Source organism: Sorghum bicolor, chromosome 7, assembly GCF_000003195.3.
Source record: "Sorghum bicolor cultivar BTx623 chromosome 7, Sorghum_bicolor_NCBIv3, whole genome shotgun sequence".
Taxonomy (NCBI): Eukaryota; Viridiplantae; Streptophyta; class Magnoliopsida; order Poales; family Poaceae; genus Sorghum; species Sorghum bicolor.
The window spans coordinates 50,943,787-50,958,351 of record NC_012876.2 but is presented as its reverse complement, the minus strand read 5'-3'; the positions used below and the strand labels follow the sequence as shown (position 1 = coordinate 50,958,351).

Sequence of the window (14,565 nt, the reverse complement as noted above, 5' to 3'; positions counted from 1 at the left end):
GATTTCTAGTAAAATTGTTTAGTTCTTCATGCATAGCATTTACCCAATCAACATCCCTCAAAGCTTCTTCTATCTTCTTTGGTTCAATGGATGATACAATTGAGAAATGTTCACAAAATAATGCCAATCTTGATCTAGTTTGTACACCTCTTGATATATCACCAATAATATGATCCAATGGATGATCTCTTGCAATGTTGGTTGGTTGAAGTATTTGAACTTGATTGCTTGTACTTGGTTGGTCATTTGGTTGAGATGATGAACTAGCCACTTGTTGATCTTTCACTTGAGCACCACTTGTACTAGCTTGAGATATATCATGAGAACCACTAGATTGCACATTTGAGTTAGAGAGCACTTGATTTTTGTCATCTTCACCATCAATCACCTCTCTAGGCCTTATATCACCAACATCCATGTTTTTCATAGCATTGACCAATTGAGTACCTCTCACATCATCTAGATTCCCATCTTCATCTTGGGAACCATTTGTTTCATCAAATTCCACATCATGAACTTTCTCAAGAGTACCATTAGCCAAATTCCAAACTCTATAAGCTTTGCTAGTAGTGGAGTAACCAAGCAAGAAGCCTTCATCACGTTTCTTTTCAAACTTCAATCTAGTGCCTTTCTTCAATATATAGCATTTGCAACAAAAAAACTCGAAAGTATGCAATATTGGACTTTCTACCATTCAAGATCTATTCTTTCAAAAAAAAACCATTCAAAATCTCATATGGTGTCTTCTCCAACATAGGATGATAATATAGGCGGTTGCTATAGTACTGTGTGATAAATAATATTTTCTCTGTTTTAAATTATAAGATATTTTTTGACTTTATTTATAGCTTTTGCTATGCATCTAAATATAAATTATATCTAGATATATCTATCTAAAAATGCCAAAACATAGAACAGAAGAATTAAAAATTACGTATGTAGAAAAGAAAAAGAAAAAAAAGACTTACAACAAAGTCTAAACGACTCCAACGGAGGGAGTATTTGCGTCATGTCGACTAAATTACTTGACCGACCATGTTAGTATTTGAGGACCGACATGTTCAATTAGGACATTGATATATTATATCAAATAACAATTCAAATTACAAAAACCCAACAATTATTATCAGGACCTCACACCAGCAATACATCTTTAAGGCATGCATGGGCAGGAGCAAGCAGCCCTAACGAATAGGTTATAGTCAACACAGTAAGACACTATCATGTAAATAATAATGTAACCTACAACAGTTGATCTTTTCTTTTTGTACACACATGACATGGTGCATCGCACCTTGTACAGTACAAGAAACTGCAATATTCTAAGCTCCTGCCTTGTCCACAGGAAATATTAGCTCCTTGCTTCTATCTAGTTCGCCGAGAGGAAGTGCACTCGGGCGAGGGGATACTCCTTCCCAGATACCCACACACCAGTCTGTGACCACTGCACGTCCTCCCATTCTAGGTTATCTTGCAATACCTGCATCATTGACCGAGGTAGCAAGTGTCAATGTAAGAGTCGTGTTCTTGTCTACTCAAGGCTTCAAGTCTCATCCACTGACAAAGTAGAAAATACCTCTAGTTGGTCTGCTGGTAGTGGGATACCGATGGAGCGCATGGCACTTTCAGGCATGGCCTTCTTACAACGGGACCATCGGAACACATCCCGGAGTTCATGCTCCACATAGCATCTGTCACCATTCTGAGAATGGTGACTACCACTCTGGTGTTTCTCCGTTTCTGATTCAGATGCATTGGAGCTTGATCCAATAAGACGAGGCTTCTCTCCATTGAAGCAAAGTTCATACCTGTGTAAACGTGTAACAAAATTGAAATACTGAGTTCCATCGAAGTAAAACTTGGGAATCAATCAAAGAAGCAAAACCCCGTACCTATTAAAGTGTGTTTCTAAATATATGACTTCTCCTTTCTTCAGTCTAGCAGAAGTATACAGAGACTTTTTCAATCCCTTATCTGCCACAATGCTTATACTATATTTTAACCTGAAGAATCCAAAATGTCATATCATAAGCATCCTAAAACTAAACAAGAGAACTACAAGACTTCCAAAAAGTAGCAGAAAAGCCTATTGCATCAAGAGATAGTACAAATGGCAATACAGGTAACGGATAGGGGACAATCGTAGGGAACTACAAATGAGATCTTGGAATGCAGGTCAGGAAGGTACCATGGCTCATTGCACAGATTGTACTGTATAGTCACTTCACGAACAAATCTTTGTTGACGCAGTGCATTCTGTAATAAACCATGTTGGAAAATTCTTAGTTTAGAGTAGAGAAAAGTTTGCTGGTCACGAAACCTAAAACAGACTAAGAGAACCATTGATTCAATTGGGAATGAAACTGAGAGAAAAATAAAGGAAATCAAAAGAAAATTACAGAAGCTGCAGCTCTTGTCGTCATTGTACGCTCAACTGCAACTGGAGCGAGAGTAGGCTCCACAGCTGATGTGTGGCTAAGGCGTGGCTCAAGATCAATGGTTCCACCACCTTTCTGAAAAAGCATGTAAAAGATGCTAAGCAAACATTCCACGAAATAGGACCAGTAAAATGTTTCTAAAGGTAACCGCATCAAGAGTGTACCATAAAAACAGGAGGCATGGTAATTTTCTATACTGCCTGCATCCCTCATACCTTGACAATGCAGCAGCGTTCAATCCGAAAGCTACAACCAATCCCAGCACCCCAAGCACGTGAGCGCACATTGTTCCTCAGTGTTGAAGTATAACCTGGGACAAATATCAAGTTTTATGAGTAAGTAAAGTCCATTCCAACCAAGTTTGACTGAACTGTCACCAGATGCATGGAAACTTATTACTCTCTTGTGGTGGTAGAACTCGAACAGTTGCACGAAGCTCTTGAATGGCAGATGGTGGAGGGGAGGATGTAGGGGAGCAGTAACCAGTATGCATTAGCACTAAAAGAAACACACATTAGTACATAGGAAAATTTTTCTGAACTATTTAGAAGCTTGCAACAGTAAACAGGAATCTACCAGCCACAAGATCTGAATCGTTTGTATAAACGTCTGTTCCCCAAAGCTGAGCACCTTTTACCTGCACAACAGTGATATTGACAAATGAATAAAGGAGATAAACGAGTAGACAGTAGCAAGCTTGGAGGATAAAATTTCAAAAAAGTGCAAGATAAATGGAAACATGCTGGTATGCTAGGTGCAGCCGTGAGGTAAGTACCAAACATGTGTCCATAACTAATAACAACCAAGTGAAGCTCTACTAGTAGTAGTAGTACACATAACAGAATTACTGACAGAGCTTCAGTGTCAACATGGAGAACTGAGGTATCCAAAGTGACTAAAACAGAGATTGTCTGCCAAAACTGTACACTAACCTGACGATTAGTGGAAGTAACAAACTCCGCAGGTATTCGAATTTCAAGAGTAGGACCATGTTGTAGACTTTCAGCATTTGTAGCATCCTGAGTTACATCAAACTCTTTCCATGATTTCAGAAGCTCCTGCATGCACTCCCCGGCTTTATAAACAATGGCAGACACCTCAGACTTACCTGCAACGAAGAGAAGGCTGTAAAGTTCACAGAGGTACCACATAAACAATTTCTTTTTCTTGAACACGCAGGAGAGCTGTGTATCTTTTATATTAAGATCAGGAAGGAAAAAACGGGGTACGAGAAAACCCCAAAACAACAAAGATAACACCTCAACACACCCCAACACACACGGCCACAACAAGCCCACAAAAACTTTCAAACGGAAATTCCCAAACACACAGAGAAAACAAACCCACACACGCACTGACAAACTAGGGGTGAACGACCAACGAGCCAAGCAATTAGGCAACACCAAGTATCCGTTCAGTCAACAAGGCTATGCCCTTCGCACCCACTAGACTAGACCCATAACTTTGCTTCTTCGTGGACTGAAGCTAGGATACCCTGCACCCCATAAATAATTTCATGCACATTGCAACAGGAAACTCATCATTTATACAGTGGACCTGATATGGAAAGCATGCATGAATCAGTATTAGGAAGGATAGTAGCCTTGGCAAGGTTACTAGTATTAGGAGGAAAAACACTAAGATGGCAGGGCAAAGACCGCCCCACGGTATTGTATGAAAGAAGAAATCTCAGCCTTCAATCGATCAAGAAACTTCCCAAACCCTGACAGTGAAGATCCGATAGCACCACCTCCATACCCAAGGCCAGTGGCCACAGCCACCCACCTTGTTCAGCACCTTGCCACTACCATAGGCTAGCGCCCAGCCAATATTTTGTGTTGCCAGCAAGGGATGTTTTTTAGCTAGCCCTGAAATTCGCTCCCATGGAAAGTTGAACCCAGGTGCATGAGGTTGCTACTCAGGAGCCACAACCACAGGCTATGAACCCTTTCTCTACTAGGATTAGGAAGGCTATCAGTATTATGAAAGTTATCTTTATGAGCCCAAATTATCCTAGTGCTGTGGAGCTAGCTGTTGGCAGGTGGCAACAGGAAACATAGAAAGCCTGTCATATGGTTGCAGAAAGTAGTGGTTGGTTTTTGCGGCTGGTTTTAGTGGGGCAGTGGTGTTTGATGGCAATAAATTGATGCTGCAAGCAGCAGCATGGGAGGGCATGTGGCACACCGTTAAAAATGGAGGGCGAGTGCAGCTAAAGTACAGGAGGCCGGAGGGCAACTGCAGTGGCAGAGATCAGCTGCAGGGGAATCGGTAGCAGATGGACTTCAAGGGTAGGGGCAGCAGGCCAGCAGCAATGTGACAGTTGATGCAAGCACTTGATGCAGGTAACAAACAAAGCTGAGGCAGTGGGGCAGGACAACACGCAGAGGCATCATCCGATTTATTGGGATCAGGAGGGCACATTGTTGTTGCTGGTGGTGGGAATTTGAAGGCTTCTGGGCAAAGGCAGCAAATGAATAGCAGCTGCAGGGGTGGAGAAGTGAGAGCAGGCAATGAGTAACAGCAACAGACACAGTGAAAGGAGTGGCCCTGGAAACTTGCGACAGATGGGAAGCAATATACAATGTCACTCTAATGCCAAAGATTATGTAACCAGATGAATACAGTGACAGGGGGACTGACCCCTCTCTAGCCTTCAGGCTTCTCCTGTCAAAAAGATGCTCTGATAATAGCAGATTGTGGGGAAAGCCCTACAATATATTGACTCTTGATTCCTTCCTGTACATTGGATGCATGGCCTGTCTTTGTAGTTTTAGAATAGAAAGTGGAATACAGGAACCATCCTTAAACTTGTCCTGGGATGTCATCTAGATTCCTCGACTATTAATTTCAGGTCCTGAACTTGCCCAGTAGTTCCCAGAGGTTCCAACTTTCCTAATCAGTTATAATCTACATACTTGGCATCCCTTAACATTGTCTTCCACCCTGCTTTCTGTGTTCTCTCCATTTCATACCTTGCTATCGTCCACATCAACAGGTTTTGGACCTCGGGTGAACTAGTTAGTAAGTTCAAGAATATGCAACTGCAGATAATAGTTTGGGGACCCAAATGACATCCACAGATAAAATTGAGGTATCACTGCTGCATATTACTCTTTTCAGAAACTGGACAGCAGACCACATCCAACTTGGACTCCTATAAGCATAATAATAGCATATAACTTCCCTAATACTCAACAACCTTCCTAAAACTAGGACAGCATTCCTCATAATATTAACCTTTTATAATACTAATGTATGCATGGTTTCCATAGCAGTACCCATTTTTTCACAGCTGTGTTTAGCAAGCTAAAAAAATGGAAAAGCACACTAAAAAATGGTGTGTACAGTTTTTTTTTTTGTGCCTCTTCTAATAAAATCTCTACAGTGGGGGCCTCCCCTGCTGTATTTAATGTTCAAAAAAAACATGCATGCATTGTAAAATGCACTGCTTCCAACACAAAATGAAAAGAACTTGCATTTCTTCCAACATAAAAATGTAAGCAACTTCTAATATTGGGTGAAAGTTTGAGTTGCAAAGTCTTCTATAAAGGAAAGGGAAAATGAATATTTACGGAAGCAGATCTTTTGATTACTCCAGTTTCAAAAGGAAGCAGCAGTATACATTGTATTCAGCTATATGAAAGTAGATATCTGACTGACCTTGAGACCTGCAAGACGGAGGGAAAAAAATAAATAAGATATCAATGACTAACACTCATTAATAACCTCTAACAAAGTAAACATTAGGTCCCTATCTTTAGTTCTCAGTTAGTGAAGACTGAATTTCCAGAAACGGAAAACACCATGCAACTGCATTTACTTTATCATGCTATTGGAAAAACTGTGAAAGTGTAGCAAAATGCAGCAAGCAGCAGCAAGCTTACCCTTCACCATCACGCATTCTGGACCGAAATCTAGGTTCACGCTGAGATGCTTGACTACCTCCCCTCGGTCGCACCATCCTCCTGCGTTGGACACTTCCAAAAACTTCCTTATCTTTCTCCATATCTCCTTCAGTGCCATTGTCATCTGATTCCTTATCATTATATTTGCTTCTTTGCTCGATCCGGTCCCCTGCATCCCCATCCTTCTCTCTTTTCTTGTCCTTAGGATCCCTATCGTGAGCTTTCCATACATCATCCTTAGGTACCTTGGATTCTGTTGTATTCTCATGCTCAGCACTCTTAATGGCTCCATCAGATGAAGCTTTTTCTAGTATAGTGTTATCCTTTTCAATTACTACAGATGAATCCTTCCTAGCAGAATCTTTCTCCCTATCATTGCCTTCCTTATCTCTCACGGAATCTTTTCTTTCCCTGTCCCATTTCTCAGCATCCCTATCTTCCCTTTGCATTTCTCTTCGCTCAACACCACTACTACCAAGCTGTACACCAGTCCGACGATCATTTCTATCACCTTCTCTTGCACCAAAGTCCCTATGCTTCTCGTCCTTCTTTTTCCTGTCCTTGTCTCTGAACCTATCTTCACTTTTTGGTTCAGCTTTGTTATCACCAGCAGATTCATTTGCATCCTTGGAGTTACGCTCTTCCACAGAAATCAGACCTTTGGGAGCTTCATCAATACTTTGTAAACTAGGACGGGGCAAACGCCAATCCACAGTATCAGCTGGCTGTTCAAAATATCTTTTACTCCTATGCTCCTTGTTGTCCTTCCAGTTTATGTTTGCTGGAACAGTAGAATGATTATCCTTGTCAAATTTGATGTCACTTCTGTAATCAGGATGGCCCCTCCTGTCAGCCCTTATTTCGCTTTCATCTGCTCTATTGTCTACCTTTACATCACTCTCAATTTTATTGGCCTGAAATTCAATCCTTGAATCACTATGGACGTCCCTAGCATCAGCTTTTGTCTCGCGGTCATCTGCCTTATTGTCCCGTGCATCTTTATTTTGCTTTGATTCTAATCTGCTGTCAGAGGAGACGGGGTGGTCAGCAAAGTTGGTGGAGCCAACAGGCATCCGATATGGTACGGATGGCCTCTTATCATCACGAGGCTCCACACGTTGAATTTTGGCAAATCTACCATCATGTTCAAAAGAACCATGGAAATCACTGCCACTGGACTGAATAACTTTCCCAGGACTCGAATACAAGCTGCTGTCATCCAAAGGACGTTTTGTCGGTGTGGAGTGGCTACCCTCCTCGTGCAACCTCTTTGGGGCACTGCTCATTTTCCTCCAAAGCGCAAACTAATTCTCCAGTGTGAGCAAAAGATAAGTCAGATCCAAAAGGAAGAAGTTCAATATGATGTGATTTACTGCAAGAAAAAGATTGAATCAGGACAGGATACATCAGTTAGTACTTTTAATAAAATGTAGTCAAGAAATTTCAGAAAACCACATATCTGACAAGTAGTAATTATGGTGAAGCGATGAAACATAACCTAGGGTCAGTCAAGGGAATACAGCCCTGTACTAGAAGTAGTAATCCTTAGGCCTGAAACTCTAAATTGACCCAATTAGCCCTGGTAGGGTCACGAGTCGTTTTCTATTTTTCAGGTGATACTGTTTTCTTTCATAGTCTGAACCCCTCAGTTCTCCTAGAGAGAGAGAGAGGTTTCTGTAAGGGGGCATTTCTTCTTTCTCTCTTAATACAAAGATACGCAACTCTCCTACATACTCAAGAATATATTAAAACACACACACACTAGAGTTGGTAGACCAAAGAAAAACTATTCTGCATATGCAAATTTAAAAATAGAGCAATCTACATATATTGACCAGAACCCAGGGAATAAAATGGCATAGAAATTAGAAAGCATGTATTTGGTAAAATTGAAGGAAATCAGTCCACAGGGTTGTTTATGGCATTGAAATATGCACAAAGAACATGATTGTAACATCAACTTGTAGACACATAACAAAAATATGTATCACAGAGACATGCCCGCAGAAAAACGAAAAGAGGGTAAGCCTTTATGCATAGCATGTCTTAATAAACAACATATATTTAAAAATGGATGAAGTACAAAGTTTCACTGATCAGGTGAAAAACAATCCCTTCCTACAAAACAGACAACACTCAAAGAAAATATGGACATTCTGTGATAAAAGCTGGCCTTTTCTCTAAATGGATTGTGAAGCATATTTGACATAGATATGAAAATGTAGTAAGTGCATTCATTAAGATGTAAGCTCAAATGAGTAAAAATGGGACAGATTCAAACTAGACCCAAATTTGAACTGATTTAGGGTCAACTAAGGTTTTGAACTGAAATAATCCAGTAACTGACTAGTTACGAATTTTTTTGCGTCCATCTCATTGACCATTCTAGTTTGATAATGGAATGGAACATTCCAGCATGGCGTTTATGGCCTTCCTACAAGTACCACCTGCAGAGATCACAGTAGCAAACCATGGCAAAAGAAACCCTAGGTACCCAACCCAAGCTGAAAGCTTGAAAGGCATCCTCTACATACAAGCAAATCATCAAGCTTGGAAAGTTGTGTGTAATATTGGTGACCTCATCCATTTCTATTTCCTCCCCCAACTCGATTTCAGGCAGACCCAGTCAGGGACATGGCACACATGTACCCCCGATATCTTTTCAAGAAAAGAAAAAATCGAAGCTAGTAGTAGGCACAATACTCGCATACACTTGCAGTAAGATCAGATCCGATTGCATATAGCCAGATAGTTCAAGTTAGGGTTTGGGTGATCGGTTTCCAACAGCAGGAATGGAAGAGAGGGCGGGCATACCTGGTACGTGCTCCCCGGCTCGTCGCAGCGAAGAGCCCAACAAAGCACCCGGTGTAGGGAGGCGGAGCCGGCAGCGGCGACCTGATCGTCGCCGACCGCGAGAGAGAGAGAGAGAGAGAGCACGCCGTGAGCCCGGTGAGAATGGCGGCAGCAACCAATAGTGAGTAGGCTGTTCGGCCTTGGGGAGAGCACCAGCAGGGGGCCCTCCTGGATTGGGCCGTTTCTTTACCCAAAAAAAAATCTTTTTCTTATTTTTTTTTTCTAATTTTTCTTTTCATAGAACATAACCAACGTGGATGAGTTCCGTTCCATTTCCTATATCATGTATTTACGAAATTTAGGACAAGTTTTAGAAGTTTTGATTATTGTAGCAAGCTTTGAACATTATATCTCTATAACAAATATTAATTCAAATTTTAGAAAGTCCTTTGAGAGGTATAAATGTTTTTCACGATCGAGGTCTTGGATAATATTACCGTGGGTAACTATTGAGATGCAAGTATAGAGCAGTGTGAATTTTCAATAGAGATTATTGTGCCTATTTCATTCCAAATAACTATTTATAGTGTCGAAGTCATGTTTAATGGACCAAAATGCCCTTCACTCTATCATCAGCATACTTAGTGTGCCTTGGGACATTTTGGTCAAGCAAACAAGAATCCAAATTAGATTTGTTTTCCTAGGCAAATTGTAACTTCCTTTGTGTGCCTTTTGAAATATAGCTTCCTTGCGAATATAGTGAGGTTTGGGTGGCCTTCTCCTCCTTTCCTAAGGAATCGCCTCGCCTGAGTACTTCGTGTTCTCCTTTTTCGAGGACTTGGTGACGGCATATTCATGATGCTCTCTTCGGATCGCTTTCAAAGATAGCTTAGCATTTCCACATGTCCACCATTTTCGAAAGCCCCTTGGATTAAGCCAAGGTCATCCTCTAGGGCTTCTGCAAAAATGAACACTTGGCATGTGAGGTTATAAACATTTTTAATAGAAGGGGGCCTCATGTGTTGGATCGCTATAAAGCCTAGAGTGAGGGTGAATAGGCATGTTTAAAACAAACTCAAATGGATATCAAATTCCAGGTGCAGCACTGCCGATGTACAACAACGTTGTTGCTCAAAAGAGCAGCACTATTGCACCTACATACAATTCAAGATATAATTCAAAAACTATCGCATGAAATTTAGATCAGGTAAATTTCTTAGCTTTCTAAGGTTAAGTAGAGCCTAGATCATCCTCAAGATGTTGTCGTTGAAGCTCAAACAAGTAGATCGAGACCAAACCTAGATGCTTGGGTGATTACAAACATCCTGGAGTAGTCACACAAGGGTTGGAAGCTTCCGGGCGACTCCTAACCGGCTAGGAGCAAAGCTCCAAGAGTAACAAACATAATCCACCAGTTAAAACGTGAACCAAGTGCTTTGAAGTTGAGAATTAGTTGGGGCTACTCTCTAATCACTCCTACATGTTTAATCTCTTAGCGATTTGCAAGGAAATCAAGGGAGAAAGCTTTGAAGCATAGGAGCTTCAATGGGGAGTGAAGGTGAGAGTTGGTGGTGCACTGGATTCAGATTTGGTCGAGAATGGGCAAGGTGACCATTGGGAGAAGAAGAAAGGGTATAAATACCTTTGTCCCAATGGTCATAGTAAGTCACGGCAGTGCCACGCCTGCTAGGCAGCACAAAGGATAGAAAATTGTGTGCCTTCGCTTAAGACTTGAGGGTGCATTTGATAGAATAATTGAGCATTGTTGCACATTCAAGTTTATGCATTGTATAGTGGGGCATTTTCTATACTCAAAATTGAAATATGAAAAGAATTAGACGCCTTTGAGTTCATTGCTGCAATCTTTTGTAATTGGGGGCTCCACCATGTCATGTAACATCCTCCTTAACACATTTTTTGCTTGTCAACTTGATAAATATCATTAGCTCTCTAATTGAGTGGTCATTATCACTAAAACCCACAATAAAGCTTGATTGCACTTATAGCCCCAGACAATCAAGAAGCTCATGGGGCACTTTAATAAGGCTCATAACATATCAAATGGGTATACTAAGTCTTGTCACGATCTTAACTTATTTTTAATTTCCATTTGTATTTGTTCGTTTCCTATTACCCCAATATCTCATTTTTGTTCCATTGAAGACAATATTGGTTTCATTTCCATATTTGTGAAATTCAAAAATAGAAATGGTTGAAGGTTTTCCCACCTGTTTTCTAACAATTTTCATCACTCACTCCAATGTCTAATGGAAGATTGATTTAAATTAGTGGAATCATAATAATATTTGATGAAACATTTCAAATAAGTATATGGAACATCTTTTACTTTATTAAGGTGGAATATATTTTTTTCTTGTGAAGCTCGAAAATTCTCTCTTAAACTCAGAAACAATTTTCTTGAAGCTAGAGTATTTTTATAGAGAATCTAGAACAATTATTTTTTTTGGAGCTAGATGTTTTTTTTTCCTTTTGAACAATTTTCTCATGAATGTAGAACATCTTATCTAAGGCATTGTTTGGCATGTAGCGCATTGTAGCGTGATTGCGTGAAGCAAAAAGGTTCCGACTTCAACAAAATAAAATTGGTAAAGTGGAGGAGCCGGAGGAGCTAGTGTTTTGAGGCTCCACCGGCTCTGCTATAGAGCTAGCCAAACATGTCGTAAACATGGACCTATTATACCTACCTAAGATATTGTTCCACTCAATGAAAAACGTGTCAGATTCATTAAAAACTATTTTACTAAAACATAAAAATGGCTTTATTAGTTGATAGCTTTTCAATTAAAAATGTTTAGGTATCCAAAAGGTGGCTACAAAATCAAATCGTATATGAAATCTATAGACACATTTTGGACACCAAAATAGCTTCAAAATAGAATACTTTTTAAAATCAGAAGTTCTAGATAATTTGGTGCTATCTGAGATCATATGGAAAAGCCATGATTTTCTACAAGAATCAACTATGGAATTCTAAATTGTATCCTTTCAAAGGACGAAAATAGACATTTCCGTACCACTATCGAGGAAAAAGAAGTATTTTCTTTATTTCTCTGTACAAATAAAGTCATTGCAGCAGTGAGAAATTCTACATTGCCTATAGAATTAGCTCAATATTGTCCATACTCCAAACTGACAAAGCATATGACGTGAGAAGATAAATGAACAATAAGCAAATATCATGAATGTTTCTCGTCCAGCTGACCATTAGTGGTACAGCGGTGTCAGTTGTCTAGCTAAATTCTTGCAGTACCTACAGGTGATCGATTGCTGATACCTCAGACTGTTCATTTGTGTTACGGATATTTTATCTGGGATGATCTCATCTCCTCGGATCCTCTTACGGGAGATCTATCTTAACTACGACATCCTCCACGACCGCCTACGGGATATCACTCACGACTACGCACGTACCCGTGGAGACCGGTTCCACCTCCGTGATATCACTCACGACTCATCGTGGGCTCGAGTTTACTTGGGGCGAGAGTTTCCTCTCCCCCCAACTTGTATAAATACCCGTGATCAATGAATAAAGAAACACCGAGTTCATTCTATTCCTCTCTGTTCTCGTACTTTGGCATTCCACTCGTAACACGTTATCCGCACATCGCTCTCCCCTACCCCAGAGGGGAATAGCTCGGTTGGATAGAACATCGTCGAGGGATCGACCTTCGCCCAGGGCCTCACCCCAAGGTAGAATCATGCCTTTCCCTCGCCGTAATCCTGCCTCAATGGCTTCTCTCATCATTCAAATCGTCTGGATGGCGATGAACCGTGCCCGAACATTGGGCACACACTTCGGCAACAACCGCCTTCAGGCGGAACTACTGGAGGACATCCGGGAACTCCTTGGAGAGGCTCGCGGCTATCGCTTTCGGGGCGAACGCCGTGATCTCGACAGGAACCCCGGGCGTTTTCCTGTACGACGTCGTTTCGGGGGACACCGACATGCAAACGTCGCCCCTCCGTCACGACGTTCGGTGGTGTCATCCACGGCTTCGCCCGCGGCGCCACCGTCGAGGGCACCGACTCCACCGGCGCCTCCAGCGCCGGTCCTCGCCTTGCCGGCTCCACCCCGGCCTAGGTGCCCGCTTCACGACGACGGCCCGTGCCCACCACCGCCACCATCCATGGTGGCCAGCCAATGGCTGTCATTGGGCATAGAGCAGCTGTCGCCGATCCGGTACCCGACGCCGACGCCGTCTCCTGAGCGGGCTGCGCACAGCCCGCCTCCGCGTCGTCCATCTCCACCAACCATCACGGCGCGGATGTCGGCGCCGACTCGGCTGCCGGCGTACTACATCGACTCGGCGCTTGCTGCTCCACCACCGCCGCCACCAACTCCGCCCCCGCGTCTCCGCCGCACATGGATCAGCGTCCCCCACGGGCCTTTGGCTCGGGGACGCGCTCCTCCGGCTTGAGACCGCCACTGGGGGAAGGGGAGGGAGAGGAGGCACTGCTCGCAGGCTCGGTGAAGGGCGGTTTCCTCGGCGGAGGGCGGTTCCTCGCGCGGGTGGCCTCGGCGATGGCACCACTGCGCACGACGCGTGGGCCCGCGCGGCCACTCGCCATGGCTTCGCGGCTCGGCTGCGGACGCCCGCTCCTAGAGCGACGTGCCTCGCCGCAGCGGCTCGGCCGCCCTGAGCACGCGTGCCCTGGCCGCGGTGGCCCGACCACCGCCGCGCTGCCCGCGGCTGCCTGGCAGCAGCGTGCCGCACCGAAGCCTGCAACTCGCCTCGGCGACCTCCTCCGCGCGACACCTCCTACCCGCAGACGGCGGCGAGGCCTTGGCACGGCAACTTGGCGGCGCAGCTACCGCTCGCCCGCGCGCGTAGAGCGGCCGCGGCCACCTGCTCGCGCGGCTTCAGCCGCCCCCGACGCGTCGGCTCGATGCGCGTGCCGACCGGCACGGCCACGCTCGGCTGCGAGGCGCCCCGACCATGGCCTCCCCACTCCTCTACCGCGGCCCACGGACAAGGCGCGCCCTGTCCTGGCCTGTGGCGGCGGCGGCAGCTTGGAGTCGTCCAGGACCCCTGGCGGCGGCGGCTTGGGGGCTGGGGGTTAGGGTTTGCAAACCCTAGCCCCTGGCTTATATATGCCCCCCTCTTCCCCAATTGGGCCAAATTGGTGGCCCAGGCCTAGGTTGGGGCCTGCGAGCTTTCAGGGGGCAGTTATCATTGGCTTTTCATTTTTATGCATTAGCTAATTTTATTTATTTACATAGCATTTTTCATTCCCTAAAATTACATCAGCTTTTGAGTTTAATTTTCTTGTAAATTTAGACACTGATGTATATATTGCATTGTAAATATTTTTACATTCCGCAATCATATTATGAATGAAAAATTTATTACATGTCGAACGTGTTTTGTCTTTACAATTCCCTATCACATGTATATATGTAAATATTT

General features: G+C 43.3%; 2 protein-coding genes across 2 annotated transcripts; one reads left to right on the top strand and one right to left on the bottom strand.

Moving 5' to 3' along the window:
* On the bottom strand, positions 1,059-9,334 carry LOC8073511. Its single transcript, XM_002444228.2, has 12 exons — positions 9,158-9,334; positions 6,323-7,715; positions 6,099-6,106; positions 3,371-3,546; positions 3,015-3,075; positions 2,838-2,936; positions 2,654-2,748; positions 2,400-2,513; positions 2,189-2,256; positions 1,893-2,003; positions 1,577-1,808; positions 1,059-1,480 (listed from the first exon to the last, which is right to left on the bottom strand). The coding sequence occupies exons 2-12, from the start codon at positions 7,627-7,629 to the stop codon at positions 1,370-1,372; spliced, it is 2,382 nt and encodes a 793-aa protein (XP_002444273.1). The 5' UTR covers positions 7,630-7,715; positions 9,158-9,334; the 3' UTR covers positions 1,059-1,369.
* On the top strand, positions 12,916-13,575 carry LOC110437277 (leucine-rich repeat extensin-like protein 3). Its single transcript, XM_021465664.1, has one exon. The coding sequence runs from the start codon at positions 12,916-12,918 to the stop codon at positions 13,573-13,575; it is 660 nt and encodes a 219-aa protein (XP_021321339.1).